Source organism: Chanodichthys erythropterus, chromosome 3 (assembly GCF_024489055.1).
Source record: "Chanodichthys erythropterus isolate Z2021 chromosome 3, ASM2448905v1, whole genome shotgun sequence".
NCBI classification, from domain to species: Eukaryota; Metazoa; Chordata; class Actinopteri; order Cypriniformes; family Xenocyprididae; genus Chanodichthys; species Chanodichthys erythropterus.
In genome coordinates, this window is record NC_090223.1 from 30,353,670 (window position 1) to 30,378,093 (window position 24,424).

General features: G+C 38.1%; 2 protein-coding genes across 2 annotated transcripts in view; one reads left to right on the forward strand and one right to left on the reverse strand.

Moving 5' to 3' along the window:
* The first annotated feature begins 341 nt into the window (after positions 1-341).
* si:busm1-163l24.4 (uncharacterized protein LOC368754 homolog) lies at positions 342-2,332 on the forward strand. The gene has a single exon (XM_067373184.1). The coding sequence runs from the start codon at positions 694-696 to the stop codon at positions 1,570-1,572; it is 879 nt and encodes a 292-aa protein (XP_067229285.1). The 5' UTR covers positions 342-693; the 3' UTR covers positions 1,573-2,332.
* A 2,292-nt stretch (positions 2,333-4,624) lies between these two features.
* vat1 (vesicle amine transport 1) overlaps positions 4,625-24,424 on the reverse strand; it is a 31,578-nt gene continuing 11,778 nt past the window's right edge. The window contains exons 3-6 of the mRNA XM_067381715.1: positions 18,322-18,492; positions 16,573-16,662; positions 11,569-11,810; positions 4,625-9,769 (exon numbers count right to left, since the gene is read on the reverse strand). Of these exons, the coding sequence (XP_067237816.1) occupies positions 9,488-9,769; positions 11,569-11,810; positions 16,573-16,662; positions 18,322-18,492 (785 nt within the window). The 3' untranslated portion in view covers positions 4,625-9,487. The remainder of the gene's footprint in view (positions 9,770-11,568; positions 11,811-16,572; positions 16,663-18,321; positions 18,493-24,424) is intronic.

Genomic DNA, 24,424 nt, shown 5'->3' on the forward strand with positions numbered 1-24,424 from the left:
TTTGGACACAAAACTCAATATACACTACCATTCAAAAGTTTAGGATCAGTGAGATTTTTTTTTATTTTTTTTTTTATAAAGGAAAAATAAATTAATACTTTCATCAAGTTTTCAACAAGTTATTTCCACAATACTGCTAAATTTTAGATCAAATACCAGTAAATGTAGCCTGGATGAGCATCAGACTTTTTTCAAAAACATTACATAATCTTTCTGGTAGAGTTTCTTCACAATAAGATCTACAGGCTCATGCTTAACATTTTGTAGTTTGCTTTGGATTTCTTTATTTGTAATTTCTTTATATAAAAAAATCTCAGTATGTTCTTCATGAAGTTGGTTGAGCTGCAGAGCTGTAATCTAGACAAAGAGTGACAACTTTATATAAGATTATATATGAAAAAAAAAATGTTAATGAATTATTGTTTCTTCATTAGCATTTGGATTACTATAAAAATTATAAAAAATAGTAGGCGTGTCCAAACATTTGGCTGGTAGTATCTCAAGGAAAAGCAATGAAAAAATACTTTGTTGACAGATGCTTGTACCAGTCAAACAGGTTACTGTACTCAAACACACCAGTTTCCTTTTCCCTCTTTTGCTCTCACACACTAAGGACGGAACAGAGCTTATGACATGTAGAGCGAGCAAACACTGAATTTAAAAGAGTCAATTATTATCAGATAAGCGTGTGAAATGGCAGAGGAGTGTTTCAAAGACCTTGATCCATTCAACTGTCCCATCTGTCTGGATGCACTCCAGGATCCAGTGACGATTCCCTGTGGACACAACTACTGCATGGGCTGCATTCAAGACTACTGGGATAGAAATGGCGGCAAATACGTTGGTTACAGTTGCCCTCAGTGCAGGAAGACCTTCTCACCTCGGCCTGTTCTCAACAAAAACACCATGTTTGCAGAAGTGGTGGAGCGGTTTAAAAACACAGGCCTTCAGGATTCTCCACCTACACATTATGATGGACCTAGACACATGGAGAAAGAAATCTGCACTGCAAAAAAACCCAAAACTTTGAAGATATATCCAGGAAGTGAGGATTCACACTGTAAGATGCACCTGAGATATCGTAACGATGACTATCCCAGAGAAAAGCACACAGTGATTGTTATAAATCAGGAACCTAAAGGAAATATTTGCTCATGGCACAACAGACCACTTGGAGAACAACAGTTCACCTGTCCCCTGTGTCTTGATGAAGTCCATCAAAGACATAAAGAGTTTTCAGCAGCACCTGAGAAGACAAAAACGCTGGAGGGCAGGACGACTCTGGTGACACGTGAGCTCAGGAGTAAGGACAAAACTACTGGACATGGAAGGAGACCATCTAATAAGAGGATTCATGGCACTGAACATAGACATGGGCATCGGAGTGGACACACCCGGGGCTCACGTGCTAAAAGAGGGCATGAAACACACAGACATAAAAGTAGTGGACACAGAGGTAATTCACATGGGCACAGTCATGGTGCTGGACACAGAAGGAAAAGACTAGGGATCATGGTCATGACAGAAACTGGCACTAGAAGAACCACTGCGGATAACGTCAGAGCGCTTTGAACCTTAAGTTTGACCACAGTGTTGCAGATTGCATGTTTTCTAGAGGAATGTTGCTTCTACTAGATTTAGGCGTCGAATGAAAGTGTCAAATTTCCTTTGAGTGACGACAATTCATTTCTGGATACATTTAATGTTCATTCTATTATATAAATGAATAGTATTAATTAACATGATTGTTTTGCTGATATTCTTAATTCAATGTTGGGTGTATAGCAAATATGTTCAACAGCAAGAAAAACCTGACACACCTAAAATAACTTGTACACTTAGATTACATCTCAATCTTGAAAACACTTTCCTAGTTAATACGTTTCCTGAATGCTGTATCAGATTCATTATTATATAAACATTACATTCACATGAATCAATTTTATTAAGGAAATTCCCATTACATTTCCTAGCCTGAAAATCACAATTTTAAAATATTCTTTATATTTCCAAATTGTCCATGTCTGTGGAAACTATTTTTTATTAATGAAATTTATGGTGTTTGTGCTACACTAAATCTGTATCTTTGTTTTGTTTTACAGTAAGAATGTCACATTTTCACTCAGCATCCTTTAAATATATGAGAAGGAAGATAAATATATTTATTCTTGTTTTAGGAGAAATCTAACAAAATGTACAGTGTAAAATTGTGTTACTCAGGTTTTTACCAGTGTCCTTGTTACACGTTATATGTAGTTAAAATATTAACTATAAATTATGCATAATTACATGTAACTAACCCTATCCTTAAAGGTGCCGTAGAACATGTCTTCAAAAGATGTAATATAAGTCTAAGGTGTCCCCTGAATGTGTCTGTGAAGTTTCAGCTCAAAATACCCATAGATTTTTTTTTTTATTAATTTTTGTAACTGCCTATTTTGGGGCATCATTAAATATGCACTGATTCAGGCTGCGGCCCCTTTAAATGCTCAAGCTCCCCTCCCCCGGAGCTCGCGCTTGCCTTAAACAGTTCAAACAGCTAATATAACCCTCAAAATGGATCTTTACAAAGTGTTTGTCATGCAGCATGTCTAATCGCATAAGTATAGTGTTTATTTGGATGTTTACATTTGATTCTGAATGAATTTGAGGCTGTGCTCCGTGGCTAAAGCTAACATTACACACTGTTGGAGAGATTTATAAAGAATGAAGTTGTGTTTATGAATTATACCGACTGCAAGTGTTTAAAAATGAAAATAGCGACAGCTCTCGTCTCCGTGAATACAGTAAGAAACGATGGAAACTTTAACCACATTTAACAGTACATTAGCAACATGCTAACAAAACATTTTGTAAGACAAATTACAAATATCACTAAAAATATCATGTAATCATGGATCATGTCAGTTATTATCACTCCATCTGCCATTTTTCGCTGTTGTTCTTGCTTGATTACCTAGTCTGATGATTCAGCTGTGCACATCCAGACGTTAATACTGGCTGCCCTTGTGTAATGCCTTGAACATGGGCTGGCATATGCAAATATTGGAGGTGTACATATTAATGATCCCAACTGTTACGTAACAGTCGGTGTTATGTTGAGATTTGTCTGTTCTTCAGAGGTCTTTTAAACAAATGAGATTTATATAAGGAGGAGGAAACAATGATGTTTGAGACTCAATGTATGTCTTTTCCATGTACTGAACTCGTTATTCAACTATGCCAAGGTAAATTCAATTTTTAATTCTAGGGCACCTTTAAAGGATTAGTTCACTTTAAAATGAAAATGAGCCCAAGCTTTACTCACCCTCAACCCATCCTAGGTGTATATGAATTTCTTCTTTCTAATGAACACAATCAGAGTTATATTAATAAATATCCTGACGCAGCCGAGCTTTATAATAGCAGTGAGTGTTACCAAACGATTATGAGCTGAAGAAAGTGTCTCCATCCACATCCATCCATCATAAACATACTCCACACGGCTCTGGGGGGTTAATAAAGGCCTTCTGAAGCTAATCGGTGTGTTTGTGTAAAAAAAAAAAAAAAAAAAAAAAAAAAAAATCAACAAGTTAGTAAAATATCTAGCTTCTGCCTTACGCATTCAAGACAAGTTACAAAAAACATGCAACTGGCATCGTGTCAGTTAAGCTTTTTCCATAAGTTGAATAGGGAAGGTGTAGGACGTAGCATAAGCTTTTTGAACTGCGAGAGGCGTTGCTCTTTCTTCCCAAGTTGAATATGGAAGGCGGTCTGGCAGAAGCTAGATATTTTACTTCATAACTTGTTAACTTGTTTTTTTTTACACTAACAGATCGCTTTGTTACAGAAGGCCTTTATTAACCTCCCGGAGCCGTGTGGAGTATGTTTATGATGGATGGATGTGGATGGAAACACTTTCTTCAGCTCATATTCGTTGGTATCGCTCACTGCCATTATAAAGCTGAGATATGTCAGGATATTTATTAATATATCTCTGATTGTGTTCATCAGAAAGAAGAAAGTCATATACACCTTGGATGGGTTGAGGGCGAGTAAAGCTTGGGCTAATTTTAATTTGAAAGTGAACTAATCTTTTAATATAACCCTAATTATAGTAAATACATGTAGTAAATTAATATTACTCAGTACTTAAATGTATAATTACACTGAAACAAGGACACCAAAAAATAATGTATAACCAAAACTTGTTAATGAGGTGAGAAAAATAAACTTGTTTTCGGTTTGAATTAAGTTTTTCTTACCTGATCAGCAAACAGGCAAATAGTTTATTTTTTAGCTTTAAACAAACTTCAGTAGTTTTTGTTCTATCTCAAAGTAAATGCATCTTGTTTTAAGATCGTTTAGATATTTATAGTGAAAAGCAAGTGTGTGTCCCCTTAACAAGTCATTTAATATTGTCACACTGAAAAGCTGAAATGTTTTAAACTACCCATTGAGAAGATGGTGTTTTGTGAATGACAGAACACTGTGGGTTGTAAAAAGCATCTGGAAAACAGATCAGATCAAATTACGATAAAATCTTTCTACATAATCTCACATCAGATTGAAATGAAATCCCTTTGATAAACCTAAATAATGTGTATCGCTTTATATGTATGTATTTATGGCTGCAGCGTGTTCAATAACGACTCGGTAAACACCTCTTTTAGTTATGCTCTTTAATTAGTCCTGGAAAACATGTAAGGCAAAATGGTCACATCACACACAGAAGCGTTATGAACTCTACGGTCCTCATGACCACACGCAGTCCAACCAACCCAGAGTCGAGCACAGAAACAGCAGCACTTCAGATTCTCAAAATTAAAATGGAGAAGGTTCTGATGGAAGGTTTCAAGAAACACAAACAACAAAAACAACCCGTGGTGCTTCTCTGACGTGTGTGGAGGGGAGGAGCCTTAATGCTGACGGTTAGGGGCGGGGTTTGAATTTAGAACCAATCAGTGTACAGGAATGCAAGCTGGTGCCTCTGATTGGCTCTTCAGTCGAAAGGCCAAGCAGGAAAGTTTGAACTGTAATTTACAGAGTGCAAGTACTTTCATAACTCGAGGTCTTTCCGAAAAAGTCTCCAAAGTCACCATGACACTTTGTTTGCGCAAATATGCATCCAAACATACATAAAAAGTGCATCAAGACATTGTGATGTGTGCAGCGTACATTTGCGAGACAAAGATAGATCTGTTACGCTGAGCATGTGTGGGAAAGAGTCCACAATGACTCACTGTTTCTCGTATGTGCCAGACAAAGCGAAGGCAAATACATCTGCTATATAAATTTAGACCTAAAAGGGTTTCAAAGCTTCATTTCATTAGTGATTTTATAAATGCATAAATTAATGAATACATTTCACTGTAGGCACACTGAAATTGCACTACATTTGTATATCTAATATTGTATAAATAATGTCTAGACGTGATAGGATTCAGCGCTGGTTGAGGCTGCATTTGTAGCAGGAATTCTGCACTCTGCAAACCTGAGGGGTGTTTCCTGTTCTGGGAAAACTATTGGATTGAGAGACTGAGGAAGGAAGCAGCTTGGCTCGATCCGAGCCTCTCTCTGGCTCCCAGTCGCACAATTCCATATCCACGAGAGACACTCGCACCTGCAGCTGAGCTCATTGTGGAGCTGTGCGTGCTCCAAGAAAAAGGAAGAGGAAGAATTCTCCAAACCATCATGCTATAATAATGTCTAAACCTTGAGAGATTTAAAGTGAGCATTCCCAGCCCAGATGTCATTGTTGGGTGTGTGTGCTCTGAACGGTCTCTGAACGGACCCAGCGGCGCTTATCCTTAGCCAACGCAGACAGAACCAGGGACGAAACCGAATCAACAGCCGCTCTGATGTCATAAGCAGCCCAGATCAATTCCAGAACCGGAATGTCGCTGCTAGATCATCTGGAAATGAAAACGCAGCGGGATTTGCTTGTGAACAGAGCTCTACAACTTGTGTTAAAGGAACAGTTCATCCAAAAATTAAAATTCTGTCATTTTTTACTCGCCTTCATGTCGTTTCAAACATGTATGACTTATTTTCGTGTGCGGATGAAGCACAAAACATGATACTTTGTAGACATTTTTGACATTTTGGTTACCATTGATTTCCATTACCCCCCCACTTTTTTCCAAAATATCTTTTATGTTCCACACACATACAGGTTTAGAACAATATGAGGGTGAGTAATTAATGACAGAATTTCAGTTTTGGGTGAACTATCCCTTTAAGATCACATTCATCGAGAAACAAAAAAGCGAAAACAACAAACGCTTGTGGCCTGAAACGGCTTGGAAAACTAAACCGACATTAATCAGTTCGTTCTGACTGCTGCTGGATCTTTTTGTTGGGTTACCTCTGGTCATAGGTTATCAAATATGCCGAATTACCTACGAACACCCACATGATACACAAAAAGTGCATCCGTAAACAACATTACACCTGATTTGGGGGGGGTGTCTCAGATCAGTGGGAATGAGAATGCAGCCCTTCAGGACAGCAGAGCTGAGAAGGCGTTGGGGACAAACTAGTGTCTACGTGTTTGTATATGCATTTACGTGTAAACATGCGTGGAGGCAATCTGGTGTTGGTCTACGACTGAGGCACAGTGAGAACGAGAGGTTTTGCATGGATTCGAACGTTAGCGGAAAACAAAACAAGAGTCAAAAGATCAGTCAGCACCAATAATATTGAGGGCGTAGTCGACCACACACGACAGGAGCGAATTCAGAATCTCAAGATCTTTTACTGCAAGGTCATTTCGACAATAACCACAGACGTTTAGGTTTTTTTTTCTTCATCTTTCATTCTTTGTTTTTTTTTTTTCTTCAGTACATTAAGCACAGTTATAGCGAAGGTCACACCTTCACAAAAAAGTTTGGCACACTCGGTCAGGACCAACAAAATCACATGGTTCATCACATTTTAGAGGAACTGCAGCAAAGCCTTTTGAACTCAAACTACTGAAATGCAGACCACAAAAACAAACAAACATACAAAAGAAAAAAAAATAAATCAAACAAAATACAAAGAGGACGGATATATTTCACTGAAGTGTTAGTTAGGGTCACTTGGTGCTCTGAGTCACCATCCACAGGAACACAGGAAGAGAACCAGCGGAACACAACAAGAAACTGAAACTCAACCCCTCGGATCCGGAACTAAAAACCGGATCGGGATTTAATAAATCAGAACAAGGTAACTCTTCAGACAAGTATGGCAGTTCCAAGCCCATCCCAGTGCATTCTGGGCCTGAACGGTTATCTGCACTCATATTGTGATTATGTAAACACATGCATCTAACAATGCAGCCTTCTGAGCATCTCCATGCATGTTCAAACTCTTCTTTCTCAGTTTTAGAGGTGCATAAAGAGCGAGTGTGTTGGTGGGAGAACGTGAATGTGACTGAAACGGAAGGTCTAAGTGAAGACCCGGACGGGAACCAGAGATACGGTGGATCGGGAGTGGAACCGCCATTCTCTATAAGTGCAAGCTGAGTGCAAACGATAGCAAACCAATGCAGGCCGTTCATGGGGGCCGGAATATTCAAGAGTGACGGTGAGAGTTAGAAACTGACAGAGGAGGAGAGAAAGAGACTGTTAAAATGCCAGACGGTAGCATAAGGTAGCATGAGGGAGGTAGAGAGACAGAAAGAAAGAACATTTGAATCTAAATCCAACAACAAACCTAAGGACAGACGGACAAATACAGAAACGCACACACACACACACACACACACACACACACACACACACACACACACACACACACACACACACACACACACACACACACACACACAGACACACAGACACACACATATAAAATAGGGAGATCTGGTTTTGTTTCACATAAACACTCATTCAAATGAGCCGGAAAAAGAGTGTTCAGCAGGTGTCTTGAGTACTTGAATGATAGCACTGCAATGCATATAAATTACCAGCAGAGGCAGTAGATTACTGCTATCTGAGAAACAGGGGAGAGGGAGGAGCCAGAGGGTTTGATTGACATGTCAAAGTGAGGGAGTAGTCACATTCCTAAATGCCTTAAAATAAAACCACTGAAGTTTATCTTATATAAAAAAGCTGCAGCGGAGATGTGAGTGGTTGTATGTTTGCGTCCGTTTGGGATGTGGGGGTGAGACCTAACTGTCATCCCTAACTAACCTAACTGCTGTTGCTATGCCAACCACCATGCCGAAAAGGGTAAGAGAACGGGGAGAGAGAGAAAGCATAGTTAGAAGAGCCAAAGTGGCGATCATATTTAAATGCGAGGTGCAGGTCAGCGTCATCGCGTGTTAAGCGGTCACGGGAATGAGGGGCGGAAAGCGTCAGGATCCTAAGGAATCCTGGAGGAGGTTCTGGAATGAAAGGCCACTCCTGTCTTTATGCATCCACATCTGATATAAGAGAAACGATGGGAAAAAGGCTGGGAGAATGTTCTCTATAATTGGTCCTGCTTGCCAAGCTAGACTCATTAAAAGCCTGGCACTTGCCCCGTTTTAATGACATGGCACATTGATCAGCTGAAGCCTAAGACACCCTTGTTAGTTTTTGGGGTAATGTTGGCGGGGTGTTTGTGAATTTAGCACACATGCGTGTGCATGAAAGAAGCTTGTTGTCCCTCTCGGCCAATCAGAAACCACCCTGACTCCTCTGTGGGGCGGGGCTTGAGTGCATGTCAGTGAGTCTGGCCCAATGGGGGAAAACAACATAAACAATGGGAGCGTAGGTGGTGGGTGCTCTTGTTTTGTGTGCCAAGGTGGGCAGGAAAGAAAGCTCTTTCACTTTTGATGATGTACAACAAATCAAACAAGTGCACCCACTTCAGAACAGAAACGAAAAGGGAACGGAAAACCCAGTCTCGCGGCAGATACACAAACACACGGAGGGGTGTAGAGAGCGAACAAGGTGGTTTTTGGTTTGCGTCTAGAAAAGTTAACGAATATTTCGGTGGAATACAATAATTTTATAGTGCATTAGTTTGGCAGGAATAACGTTAGAGGATATGGTAGTACGATTTTAAAGGGTGCAGAATAAGGTTATTTTGTTATATAATTAAAGACATTGGTTGAGTAAACACTGTGGTGATACTTACAAAAAGGATAATACTGCCCTAACACGCCTCGGTGGCATGCAGTCATACGAAAGAGTTAGAAAGGACGCAGTAAAACTGAGAATAAATACTACCAGGTTACAACAGAACAATAAAGTGGTGTGTTCCCTTGGTGTATAATGTGTGTGTGTGTGTGTGTTTGTGTTTGAGTGTGTGGGTGAACATAAGTGGTGTGTGAATTCTGTTGATTGAATGATTGCAGAAATGCAGATCTAATGTCAGGAATCACCTGGGCTTCAGCTAATCATACTATACACCCCTCCATACACACACACACACACACATATATAACACACACATACATACATACACACACACACACTCAGACCACTCCCAAACCGCTGACACAGACACAAAACACATCCACAATGTTTCTCGCCACTCAGTTCTCCTCTTTCTTGACTTCTTCCTTCTTTTCTTCTGCTTTCTTGTCATCCTTCTTGGTCTCTTCCTTCTTCTTCTCCTCCTTCTTGGCCTCATCCTTCTTGGCCTCATCCTTCTTCTTGTCATCCTTCTTCTTGTCGTCCTTTTTCTTGTCATCTTTCTTCTTCTCCTCATCTTTCTTGGCCTCCTCTTTCTTCTCCTCTTCCTTCATGGGCTCGGTGGTGAGGATGATTTTACCGATGTTGTGCCTCTCTTGCATCCTACGCATGGCATCACCGACCTGGGCGGGAGAAAGAGAGAGAGAGACCGGTGAGGGTGCGGAAGAGGAACGGCAGAGAGAGCAGCTTGACTGGCCATCTGCTGTGGTAAGAATATCTAACAAGCTGTTGACAGTTGATCTAATACTGAACTTCATGCACACACAAACACCATTTATGAGATTTTATATGGTTGCTTGCTCCATTACTCTAGCGAGTAAGGCGGCTGATGACCTATAGACAAGCCTTTAGATTTACACCAGTGTGAACTGCTTTTCTGGCACTTTCATTCTAAAAGAGCATTTTATTATCAATGGACATGGATTAAAGTCCACAAAACTCCAATATTGATTTTATGAACTATAATTTCTATATATTATTGCAAACACAAAAAGATATTTGCAAACAGAAAAAATACATTATCTACTGACAAGGCTGTCAGTTTTTTTTTTTTAAACTGACACTAGGTGGAATTATTATTTCTTTCAGTTGGTTAATAAGGCACATTTATCGACAAATGGCAAAAAAAATCTGAAAATGGCCAAATGTCAGCTGATATTGTTGATATTGTTTTTCAATGGCCAATACTGAAATCTAGATTGCATTTTATTATTTAAATTAAAGCCACACAGCTTTCTTTTTTATTATTATTAATATTGAACATTTTTAGGTTACTATTTTAATTATATTAATATTATTAGAATTAAAATGTATTACATACATTTTATGATATATGAATATTTAAATTATAGAAAATCAGAGAAAAATAATAAAAACAATATTAATAATCAAAAATAATGAATTAAATAATAATAAATAAATATAAATATATATATAATTAACATGAGAAAAATATATACTCTTCATACAGTGGACTACCTGAAAAAAAAATTAAGATTGTTTTTTCTGACAGTTTAAGATCTTGTCATATTTATTATTATTATTATAAGCATCTAATGTTGTAATGTCAAAATGGCCCAATAACAAACAATATATTGGTCTATCACTAGTTTACAAAAATGGAGATACAAGTACAACTGAAAACGAATTTGTTTTCTTCTTTGAGTGTTCAACGTATGTCAGCTATTCTCTGGTCACTCCACCTGTCTCCCTCTCTGTTTTCCCCCCAGGTCACCTCTCCTTTACCACTCTACCTAACAACCAGCACCACGGCAACAGCGAGCCATCTCCTAGCAACGATGAAAAGCAACCTGGCCCTGACGATTGACTCGGACAGATTGAGGAAAGAGAATGAGACAGGAAATGAGAGCGAAGGACAGAGAGAAGGAGTTACCAACAAACACGGAGCACTTTTCTGAAAACAGCGCTTCTCTCAACATCAGCTGAAGTCTTGTGAAATATGCATTTCGTTTGAATGTGAAAGCACTTCATAATTCTTTTTTGAATTTTCAATAACACCAAAGTCTGATGAGGATGATAAAAGCCCAGATTGTCAAAGAAGCATCATCATGCATTCGCAGTCACTTACTGTAAGGAGGAAGAGACGTCTCCATAGCAACAGGGGAGATAAGAAAGGAGAAGAAATAATAGGGAAAGATGGATGAAAGAATGAGTGAGGGACAAAGCAAATACGCTTGATCAAAGGGTGGAAGGAGTACAAGGCATGGATGGTGGTTGAGGTGAAGATCATGAAAGAACACCCACGCATATATATATATCTGCTCAAGGTGTAATCTCAATGGATTCCAACATCCTGGAATAAATACACTCCCAAATGTAATTAGACTCATATTTTTTTCCCTAAAGAACTCCCACACGCACACCAGTTCAAATTACCCCCATCAGACATTCATTCATTCACCTGTTCTAGGTGGTAAGTGGAGTCAATTCGGGGCTTGATCTTGCCCTGTTTGTACAGGTCCATAATGACTGCCATGGCCTGAGCGATGAGCTCACTCTCAGAGTCCAGGTAGCCCAGGTGAAAGCCGCACACAGAGCGGTTCCCTTGGATCAAACTCAGGGTGTGTACGGAAAACTGCTGGTACCAGGTCTTGGCCACCGCAAACAGGTTCTTCTTCTGGCCCGCCAACATGTTAGCGGCACCTGCAGGATCCAAACACAAACATCAAGATGACATTGAAAACATCATTCCATTAGGTTCATGGTTTTGGATCCATTTTCAGTATCCAGATACTTGATTCTTGCAAGATATTGGTATGATTTAGGGGATGGGCATTACGACCGAACTGTTCACACAACACTTATCATGGTAACAGAAAATATCACGCTACCATTCAAAAGTTTTTTTGTTTTGTCTTTTTTGTTTGTTTGTTTTTTTTTAAAGAAAGTACTTTTATTCAGCAAGGATGCATTAAATCGATCAAAAGTGACAGGAAAAACATTTATAATGTTACAAAAATTTCTAACTGGTGGAAAAAGTTTTCAGCATTGATAATAATAAAGGTTTCTTGAGCACCAAATATTAATATTAATAATTAATGATTTCTAAAGGATCATGTGACTCTGAAGACTGGAGTAATGATGCTGAAAATTCAACTTTACCATCACAGGAATAAATTCAATTTTAAAATGTATTAAATTAGAAAACAGTTATTTTAAATTGTGATAATATTTCACAATATTACTGCTTTTACTATGTTTTTGCTCAAATAAATGCAGCATAAGAGACTTATTTCAAAAACATAACTTATCGAGCCCAAACTTTTGAACTGTAGCGCAATTTGTTTAGCTGGACAATCAACAAATGGATAATGGTTTATATATTAAATTAGCATGTATCAATGCCTGTAACTGATAAACCAGTGAAATAAATACTAAAATGTAGGGCTGCCCTCGACTAAAGATTTTACTAATCGACTAGTGATTAGTCGACTAATCGCACGTGTATATTAATAAGCCATATAATATTTGTTTTCCACTTGAATTGGTTGACAATCGCTTGTCATTTCAAGCTTTTTATAGATATATTTCTCATGTCTGTGAGGTAAGTATACACTGAGTTTTGGTTTATGTTTATGATGCGCTGAAGTTCACAGAGACCGAGACAGCAGAAAACGCATCCTGTTTGTTTTCTTTATTTTACAAAGGCAAACTTTTTCTTCTTATTGTGAGTCTCCACACAAATAAAAGTAGACCCCTGAATTATGTATTACTTTTATCTCTTTGGAAACAATTTAAAATACTCAATTTTTGGTCACTGTTATCAGGAAAAAAAGGTAAGGGATCGCTCCAGCACCTCCATGTCTAGCAGTAAGCACACCAATACTTCAGATTCCACACTCTGTGTGATAGACGTATGTCCAAGTGTTTGTACAATTATCTACGTTAAAGCTGCAGGCCGCAAGTTTTGCCTCTTTGTCGCCATCTCTGTTTGAAACCTGCAATTGCAGTTATTTGCAGAATTATCTTTATGTGGGTCGCGCGTCAACACGACTCCTCAGCGTGGATGAAATCTAATGTTTTGAGGTGCAGCTGTGTCTGGGGGCTGTCAGTCAACGTACCAGTGTGGATCTTCACTGTACATCGTAATTACAGATGCTACGTCTTGTATGCATGTCCAAAATAAGACGTTTCACTGGAAAATGTCATCAAGTAACATGTCATCCACTTTTGTTCTGACTGAAAAAAAGTTTTACAAGAAATTGTGCAACCAATGGTGCAAATTACGGTTATACTTTGTTCTCAAATTGCTAATGTTAAAAACATCAACATTGCGTGACAGTGTGTATTATCGTTATCCATAACTGTATGGATTAAACAAATATGTGTGCTACTGTTACCTTATTACTCAATGAACCATTGAAATGTCTTACCTGTGCAGCAGAAAAATATCCATCTCTGCAACCATTTTTAGGTCACGCCACCTTTCAAAAGCCCTGCTGACATTTATTCTTGTTTTCACACGGGCCCTGTCGCTTTCCCTTTTTTACTGTAAGCTCTCCGCAGTCCAAAGTCTTTTACTTTTTACCATAGTTGTCGATGATGATTGTCGTTTTCAACTGTCTGGATTACAAGTTTACATTCCAGCTTCTGTACGAAGAGGCTACAAATGATGTGCCACCAGCAGCATCCACACATGCGATATAGCCTACTAGCCAGGCTCCTTCTTTCTGTTTACTGACGTGACGTAATGACACAAAGACATACTTCAGCAAACTCGTATTTACCGCGAAATCCTACCAGTACCAGTCAGATTATAATATTATTATATTATTACAAGCTTACTGTTGTAAATCCGGCTAAGGTAAGGAGATAGTTTTGAACACTGATTGGTTAGGTACTTGCACAATAATTGATTTTGGATCATTTTAACTAAAAAGTTACGTACAACAGCTTTAACGTTAGAGCGAGCATCCATGTAAAGTTGATATTACTTACATGTTTCAAATGATAAGCCATGTTGAGGTCGATGGATGATAGGCAAATGTTTGGATTTCCTGCCCGACATACTGTGATCTGTCCCTCACGGACAGATGACTTTGCCACAAGGGTTTTTTTTTTGGCAAATAACCGACTAATAAACTTTTTGGTCAACTAAGCCTCTACTAGTCGACTAACGTTTAGTCGAATATTAGGGGGCAATGCATATATAATCTCCAATTCGGAACTTAGACAAAAGATAATATTATTGACTACATGGTACGTTTCTTGCTAAAGTATGAAACAAAAAAACTGAACCGCTCTCACATGGTTATAAACGATTACACAGAATCTCTACCAGTCAATACATTTCTATCATACTGCCCATACCCCCATGTGCTAGCACGAAAAAAAATGTCTTTGCGTGTGCAAGGCGACTGAGAGCATGTTCCCCGAGCATGAATAGGTATTTGTGTGAGTTTTCTGCATGTAAAATGTGTGTGTGGTTGACCGACGGGTGAATTACTGCTTAATGGCTCCCTCAGTGAGCGTTCTTCATTTACAGAGGAATGACATGCCTCTCTGGTCCTCCTTCTTGCTCTCTTTTTCTCTTTTCCAACACTGCACTCTTTGACCCGTCTTCATTCGCTCACTGTCCGCACATCCTCTCGCTTCGCTTCCCATGTCTGTCACTCCCTCGCTTGTTTTCTCCCTTTCGTTTCAGTGTCTCTCCACATGATTATCCTCTTCATTCCGTATATGTCCTCGCTTTCATTTTCTAACAGTCTAACCATCACTCTTTCTGTTCACTTCAAAAGGTGGCTTATTAGCATGAAATAAGATAAGAACGCCACATATTGGGAAGACAAAGGATATCAGAGTAAATTACACTCTATAGTACCATTAGAGAAGGGGAAATGTACACAAAGCAATGACAACCCTCTCTGTTTGTCTCTCTGCCTCACTTTCTCACACACACATTCACACAAAGCGAGCTCTGAGTTGGCCTGTGATTTGGACCTGACCCAGTCTGCTACATTAGGACACATTCTAGGTTCTGTGTCAGATAGAGGAGCCATTGTTCTGATAAGGCAGGACAGAGGAAGAGAGTGAGGGAGAAAAAGAGACAGAGGGACAAAGACAGTTGGGTGGGACTACAGGGCGCCATGTTGTTTAAGGGGTCTTGTTCCGGGTATTGTGTGTCTGAAGTTGATTTACTGTAATACGTCACTGTCAAGCAGGCCCAGTTCTTGAGAGCTAAAGAAGGGTGGGCTGACAGATATCATGGATGGGATATCTTCTTTTTTATGGGTAATTGATAGATAGATATTCTATCTTAACCATTTTTAAAAACTGTGTTTATTTATACTGGGCACTTTATATTACAGCTCTCCATTATATGATGGTTTATCTTATTTTCACTTAAAATAAAAATCTACAATTTTCACTTTTCTACTGTCCGATGACAATTCGGAGAGAGAACCCTACTGTACTGTAAAAGTGCCGATTAACACACAGAACGCGTTTTTCCCCCTTTTCCCATTGTTTTTCAATGTAAACATGCTAGTTGGACGTGTTTGTTCGGGGCTTGATCTGAGACACGTGTTTCGTATCCATACTTTTGCAGCATCTCGTGCATGACGCGAGGTTCTAAAAATGCAATGCTCCAGTTAAAATAAGTTCAACTTCGATAAATAAAAAGCAGATTCTTATTTCAGTGATGTTATTTAAACAGACAGTTTGCCTCGTACATTTATTTTAACAGCGATCCAAAGAGGGCAAGGTTTCAACTGAACTATGCATATGTATTTTATACACTTCCATTATGTTCTTGCTCAGTCGATGTGATAAATGCACGTTCTTAAATAAGCAAACTTTTCTAGCGTATTTCAACATCTCAAGGTATGACCTGTTTTAGTGGCAGCCAAATTCCAATTTAAAATCAGTCAGAGCTATAAAAATGTATATTCATATTTACAAGTACATACATATTCATGAAGATGCATTAAACTCTCGGTTATTTGCATCTTAATAGCGTGCAAATATTTCTGGCCGTTTTCGTCAGCCTCTGCTTTTCTGCTACAGACTGAAAGCTCCTTGTGAGTGTATAACATGCCACCGCATTACTTTCAGCTAATAAAAGAAAAATACTGCAATTTTCTAGTGTGATTTTTTTGATTGGTTGGGGCCATTCTACAGCCCTTCATCAAACTTCAAGACACAGCCCGCCTCAGACTGTTTTTAATCATCGCCCAAATCGTAAAAAGCAGATTAACACCATCTGTGCCCCAATTCTGATTGGGTGGCCCAGGTCTAGATCCGGCCCCGCTGTCAAGCCATACAGATGCGTCTACTGGGGTTTTATCAATTTAACCGGTAAAATCTCAGATTGGACATTACTTTAAAACTGTAGTATCTGGTTGAAGTGATATGAAAGCTTATAAACAAGAGGAATGTACGCAAGCTGATATTCAGAGTGTCTCACCATAGCTGATGAGCTTCCCCATTGGCTTCAGCAGGTTGTAGCCCTTATGGGTGTCAGAGCCTCCCAAAGGATCCAGAACAATATCCAACCCTGAAACACACAGGCAGAAAGACAGATGCTGAATTACCAAATTAATTCTCCTCCTTCATTTACTATATTTATATATATTATATCTATAAAACTGTACCTGCTTTGCCAATTAACAGAAGTCAAATTCAGAGTGCATGTCAGTTTTGTGTGAATTGTGAGAGAATATTGTGTAAATTTAAATGTTCATTTGTGGCAGTCATTAACAAGATGTATATTTTTGCTACATGCAATATACACTACTGCTCAAAAGTTTGGGGTCAGTAAGATTTTTTGAAATAAATTACTACTTTTATTAAGCAAGGATGCATTAAATTGATCAAAAGTCACAGTAAAGACGTTTCCATTGTTATAAAAGATTTTATTTTATTTATTTTTTTTTAAATTCTGTTCTTTTGAACTTTCTCTTCATCAAAGAATCCTGACAAAAATGTATCACATTTCCACAAAAATATTAAGCAGCACAACTGTTTTCATTATCAATACTCAATACTGAATTAATCAAAGAATCCTATAAAAGTTTATTATTTTGATATTTTTAGCAATGCTGTTTTACCATGCAAATGCCCTAACAGCTAAAGAATGCTCTCAGAAAAGTACTTTTTTTTGGAGAGTACTGCCACAGGTGTTGTTTTTATTTATCGTGTTTCAGAATTTCTCTTTTACTGCAGATGGCCTTGTCTTATCAGTTCAAGTTTAGCAAATCAGTGTATCACTGAATTTTCAGCTCTTTATGGGTTAACACTGCTCTAATCTTACTGGAGTGGAATGTCATCAGTGTGATAAGGTTTCTAAATCTCTAAGATTGTTATGGTCAGAGGAGTGTATCAAATAAAATGTTCAGTCAGGGAAAAGAGTTAAACAAAAAAGGAAGGAATTTGTTCTGTCCATTTCTGTGATAAGAAAAGGGTAAACAACAGTTTATCAGACTGTGTGTTAAGAATTACAGCTGACTGTACATACACACACACACACAAAACCTTAATATACACATCATATACAACCAAAAACAGAGATGTGGAAGGAAGAGTGGAAAGATGGATACAAAAAAAGATACAAAAACGGTCCGTTAACAGCAATTCAAAGCAGAAAAATTCATTATAGACTTCTTAGAGGCTTTACATTTTTCTTATGTTAGCTTTCCATTCGGTTTTTAATTGCAGTATATTTCATAGACTATTTGCACACACAGCACAGAAAGCAGAACAACAGATTTATTCTATTTTCACAGATTTATTTGTGGTGATTAGTCAGTGGGTGAACATGTTGCAGTTTTGATTATGCCCAATTTGAATTTTCAGCATCATTACTCCAGTCTTCATTGTTAGATGATCCTTCAGAAATCATTCTAATATGATGAAACATTTCTTCTTATTATCAATGTTGAAAACAGTTGTGCTGCTTTATATTTGTGTGACTTATTTTTTCAGGATTCTTTCATGAATAGAAAGTTCAAAAGAACAGCATTTATTTAAAATAGAAATCTTTTTTAACTTTATGAATGTCTTTAATGTCACTTTTGCACAATTTAATGTGCCTCTGCTTATAAATTTCCTTTAAAAAATCTTTTAATAATAAAAAAAAAAAAAAAATCTTACTGCCCCCAAACTTTTGCATGGTAGTGCACATTTTTAAAGGCTGGTTTGCTGTGTCTGTGCTCACCTTTGGGGCTTATTTTACGGATCTCCTCTACGTAATCACGTGTCCGGTAGTCGATGGGGTGCGTGACTCCACCCTGGCTGATGACCTCGTGCTTGCTGGCTGAGGCGGTGCCAAACACGGTGACATCGTTCACCGTTTTACACAACTGAGTGGCAGCAATGCCTACTCCACCTACAGAGGGAACAAAACAAGAACTCTCAACACAGAGTATTTCCAGCATTTTCCATCTCAAAACAAAAGCAGAACCATGTAAGCAAAGGGTACAAGAGGACAAAACTCAAACGCAGCCATTTGACCTTAAAGATGAACAGCCACCCACACATGTACAAACATTAGGACCATTGTAGCAATCCCATTATCCTTGTTTGACTTGTGGTTTCAAGGGCAGATAACTTTGACCAATTTTTTTAATGGATTTTCTAATGCATTTTTTTCTTCTTCTGGAGAAACAAACAAAAAAAATAAATTAAAAAGAAACTCATGAACATCTAAAAACTTAATGTTCAAACGTGGTGGTTTATGGTGAAAGTTTTACGAAAACGGTTTACTTGCATACACAATCTGCTACAATTACTACCAAAAAACAGCAACGGCAAACATTTCAAAGCATAGTATTTTTAATTACAAGCTTTAACCTCAAGATTGAGAGTCTAGGCTCCAAGAGGTCTAATGTCTTAAAGATGCCATTTACATCCTACATAGATTGTGAACAGGTCTATTTAATCTGAATTTTAACTGGGTCTCTTGCATATGTGTTTCAAAAGAGAGAGGTAGAGCAGTGTCTTAAAAGGGCACTAGTGCACGAACCTACAGAGGGTACAGCTTATCTAATGACCAAAATGAATAGACATACATACAGTGATATTCATAAAATGTGATCATCAAGTGCTGTAGGCTTCAGATTGTGAGGAACTGCACTTGCAAACACACACACACACACACACACACACACACACACACACACAAACAGGCGCACCTATCTTAGTGGGGTCTCTCCATAGGCGTAATGGTTTTATACTGTACAAACCGTACTTCCTATCCCCCTACCCTACCCCTATCCCTAAACCTAACCATCACAGGAAACATTCTGCATTTTTACATTTTCAAAAAAACATCTTTTAGTATGTTTATTAATCCATTTCCCTCGTGGGGACCGCTGGCTGGACCCCACAATGTAGGTGATCTCAGGTTTTTGTTACATCGTGGGGCCATTTGGTCCCCACGATGTAATATAAACAAGAACACACACACACACACACGTTTGGTTTGCTATCTTTGTGAGGACTTCCACTGATTTTATATCAGGTCAATGATATTTTCTATCCCCTAACCACTACTCCTAAACCTACCATCACAGACACATGTACACATCACTAGATTTAAATAAAAACATCTTTTGGTTGATTATAAGCCTTTTTAACTAGTTAGGACCAGTCAGATCACTAGTGGGTTGTGAAAGTATTTCACAATATAAGTGAGGACATTTGGTCCTCACAAGTATAGTCAAAACAAGTACACACACACACACACACACACACACACACACACACACACACACACACACACACAAAAACAAACACAAACACTTTTAATTGAGCTGGCACTTTTCATGAAAAGGATACAACATTTGAGTGTCTGATGCTCAGCTTGTCACTTTTTTCCAGAAGCTAAAAAAATTAAATAAAAATTCAATTATATAAAATAAAACAACATTTTAACAAATTTTAATTTTACGTAAATTATAGCACGGAAAAAAAAAACAAACAAAAAAAAGCCACAAGAAGAAACAAAATCTGTAAAAATTAAATACAAATAGGGAAAAAGGGTAGCAGGCTTGCAAAAATGTATATGGAATATATTATATATATATATAAAATAAATGACGTTACTTTGTCTCTAACATGTAGCTAAATAAATCCACAGTCAGTCAGTGAGGTCAGTGAGGACTGACACTGAATCAAGCTCATGTAATGCTCATATACAGTATCTTCTTCTGTTCCATCACTTCATTAAATGGCCCTCTCTTCCTCTCTCTCTCTCATTCACTCGGTAGTGAATGAAGTTTGTGTTGCCATGGCGACTCGGGAAGAGTTGGTTTCTCTGAAAGCAGCAGGGCCGCCATTTTCTGTGTCAGAGAGCTCACAATGCATGAGAACACACGTCTCTTTCACATCATGCTTTTTAACCTGCTGTCTCTCTTGTCTTGTATCCTGGACCTGAAGGGGGGTGCAGTGCCAGGCCACCCCATGACCACTGAGCTCCGATCACAAGACCTGCGGCAGAGCTGCCAAGAGATCCCCTTAACCTCACACACACAGAAACGTACACAAAATGAACCTCTTTTATGTGTGCTCATATCTACTAATCTCCAAAAATATGTGCACTTTAGTCTTCCTCACTTAGTCTCACGTGTTCGCTAAAGACTTTTGTGTGAATTTTACTTACTTCTGCATATGTAGGAGTGGCTTCAAGCATGGGAAATTACCTCGGACCCAAGAAGGTCTAATAACTAGAGCAAGAAATGTTTTATACAGATTTTGTTTTGAAAGAAACTGATACTTTTATTTAGCAAGGATGCTTTACATTTATCAAACATAACAGTAAAGACGCTGCTGTTCTTTCGAATTTTCTATTCAAAAAAATCCTGTAATTATGATGGTTTCCACAAGACTATCAGGCAGTTTTCAACATTGATAATATGAAATGTTTCTTGAGGGAGCGTCTTTATTTGAAAAACTTTTTTTCCCGCCCTGGTCTTTTATTGTGGTATATTTCAGATAAACTCGCCTCTAAACGGCATGTAAAACAAAAACTGTTCACTTCAGATGGTCTCTTTCTGTCCAAGTGGACAGTTCTTGGCTGGAATAAGCTGCAGTGCGGACCAGACCATATGTCATTTAGTCAAAGGTCTGGCTGCTTTGGCAACACCAGAATTCAAAAGTAACCCATGTTTCTGAATAAAAAAAGGGTTTGTAGAGTGAGAGATTTAGATAGAGCAAGAGAACATAAAGAATCTGCATAAGCAGATTCCTGTTTAATTCCATTTGTTGTGCTCAGGATTGTGTGGTATTTTTATAGTTAAGAAAATTAAGCACAATGTTCATCTAATCAGGTCATTTTACACAAGGGCGTACAAGGGTGAAAACACACACAGTGAAGTCTTTTTGTTTCCCTCTATCCACACATTCATACACACACACAGACTTGGCAGCCAACAATCTCGGCCACAACAATATTACCCTCCCAGTATCACCCTCCTCTGGCGAGAGGGAATTTTCCCCCAAAACACAGAGGAATTCTGCAGATTCCCAACATACGAGCACTCAGCCCACACCCACAGTGCAAATAGAGGACAGAGAAAGAGAAGGACTTGTTTCACTGCGAGTTGTTTGACAGAATTCAAAGTGGAGGTTGCAAATTTGTGATCATTTATAAACAGCTTCTTTTATCTGAATATTGTTTTTGAATTCTTCTAAATGGATTTCAAATCAGAGAAAAGTTCCAGCAAACTAAATAAAATGGCTAGTGATTGGTCAATCAAATTCAAGTGAGTCACACACCAATCAGACAGATAATGGTGTAGTATTGGGCATGAGGTGCTGTCACAATGAAGAGGCTGTGCTCTGCTCGGATGATTTGCTAAGGCTAACAAACAAACACAAAAAAAAACAAGAAAAGGCCACTATATCACTTGCCTTAAGGAAAATGAACTAAAACCAAGAAACTGGAATTCTCGAGATGTAACATATGAGGTAAAGGAATATTTCACAAAAAAAATGAAAGTGTCAATTGCGATATTTCCAGTATGTGAAAGCGCAGATAAGACTTGACAGCTGTGAAGTTATTAATTGAAATAAAGCTTAAAGGAATAGTTCACCCAAAAATGAAAATTCTATCATCATTTACTCACCCTCAAGTTGCTCCAAACCTGTATTAATTTCTTTCTTCTGCTGAACACAAAGGAAGATATTTTGAAAAATATAGTTAACCATACAGTTGATGGACCCCAATGGCTTTCACGGTAATTTCATAGTATTTTTTCCATACTATGGAAGTCAGTGGGGTCCATCAACTGTATGGTTACCCAGATTTTTTCTTCCTTTGTGTTCAGCAGAAGAAAGAAATTAATACAGGTTTGGAACAACTTGAGGGTAAGTGATGACAAAATTTAATTTAATTTTTTTTTTAACTATCCCTTTAAGTACAATAAAATATAAATATTATTTGGAAAAACTTAAAAGTTGCCTTGGAAACTACTTGAAATAAAGTACATTAAAGTTGAAGTACTAAAATTACTAACACTAAAAGCGAATAAATCAAAGCTAAAAAAGAAATGTCTAAAAAAGATAATAAATGACAAAAGCACAAAATGTTTATTTTAACTTAATTAAAAAATAAAATAAAAACTGCAAATATAAAAAAATATATAATTTAAAGTATTAATAATACTTTAAAAGTATATAAATAATAAAATATCACTGCAGCTGTGGTAGAGAGGAAGATTTTCAACAAACAACAACCCAAATTTCGGTCTTTTCCCCCTCACAAAAAGCGATTGTATGGCTTTAGAAGACTTGGAATGTAGCGCACAAGTCATATAGAAGATTTTTCAAAACCTCCGAAGAGCGGAATTCATACGGGTTTGAAGTGACAGGAGGATGAATAAATTCATTTTTGTATGAACTAATCTTTAAAAGAATAACAGGAGAATTGGACTTTCATATATCATAGCAGATGGTGACTGCTGTTCCTGGATGTTGTAATCCTGGAATGCTGTTTTTGGTGCAAGTGTAATGTTTGTTTTATTTTACAAACCCAGCGTCCACTGAGATCCACGTCTTTCCTTTAAGGTTGTCCAGATACAACAATCTATTATAACAAGCAGGCGGCTCTTCAGAATCGTCCGGGAAACATCAGGACGGATTAGTGTTTACACTACAAATGTGTTCTGGTCGCATGCGCTTTCAACTGATCTGATCACCAAACGTTTTGGACCACGTTTACACCTGTATTTTGTGCTGTCTGTTAATGATTGGATACTTTCATAGTGCCTTTGCACTCTTTCTGAAGCCAGATAGCTTCAGAGAGACAGGCATCAAAATTTCTCCTTTTGTGTTCCCCAGAAGAAATAAAGTCATATGGGTTTGGACCAACATGTAAGAGTGAGCAACTAATAACAATTTTCATTTTTCCTTTAAAAGAAGAACACACATCAGTATTTTCCTGAAATGCACACCATGCTCCACATGAAGGTGCAGTGTTATTCTTCACTCAAGAGGAAACACATTTCCAGTTTAACAGCGAATTCAAAAAACATCCTGTGCACTGAGATACCAAGGGCTTCCTGAGAGCACACACACACTAAAGCAATCATACACACACAAACAATCTCCAAAACAAGAAAACATACAAGCTGAAACAAAGAGAGATGGTTATAATTATGAGAAACATGATGTGCTTCATAACTACAGACTACTCATCTGTGACTGACGCCTCCACTCCAGAGATGACAGACCAGAGAGCTTTATTTATTATGAGGGTTTTGGTTTGATTTCTCTGCAAATATTTGTGACTACTACTAAGTTTTATCTTAAAACATTCCCTCTTTCACTGTTAGGGTGTGGTGGCGGTTCAAGGAGACGCTTTCGAGATTTCTGGTTTCAGAAACACTCCAGTTGGACGAGAGCATTTCCTTCCACCCCGAGCCAAAGCTTCATCCACACCCACACTGATGCATATGTCCACCAGCGTTCGCAGCGACAGGGGATATCAGACACATATCAGACCTCAGAGAGAGAATATGAGAATATTTCAGTCTGTTCATTGGGCCTCATTCATGAAACACAAGCAGAATTGATTCCTGAAGTGAATGCAACAATTTTTTCCAAGAAAGTTTTATGTATGATTTACACAAATTTCTTCTGTTTGTGTATCATTCGTGCTCATTGGGCCTCATTTATGAAACAAACGTACGACAGAAAACTGGGCGTACAGTCGTTTCCACTCAAAACTTGGCATTTATCAATATGGACGAGCAGTGGGCTCTAGGGGCAAGGCTTCTAAACCGTGAATTTTTAGGGGCGTGATATTTCAATGATGATTG

What these genes read in the sequence shown, in the direction of transcription:
- si:busm1-163l24.4 (XM_067373184.1), top strand. Translation starts at nt 694, where the DNA reads ATGGCAGAGGAGTGTTTCAAAGACCTTGATCCATTCAACTGTCCCATC.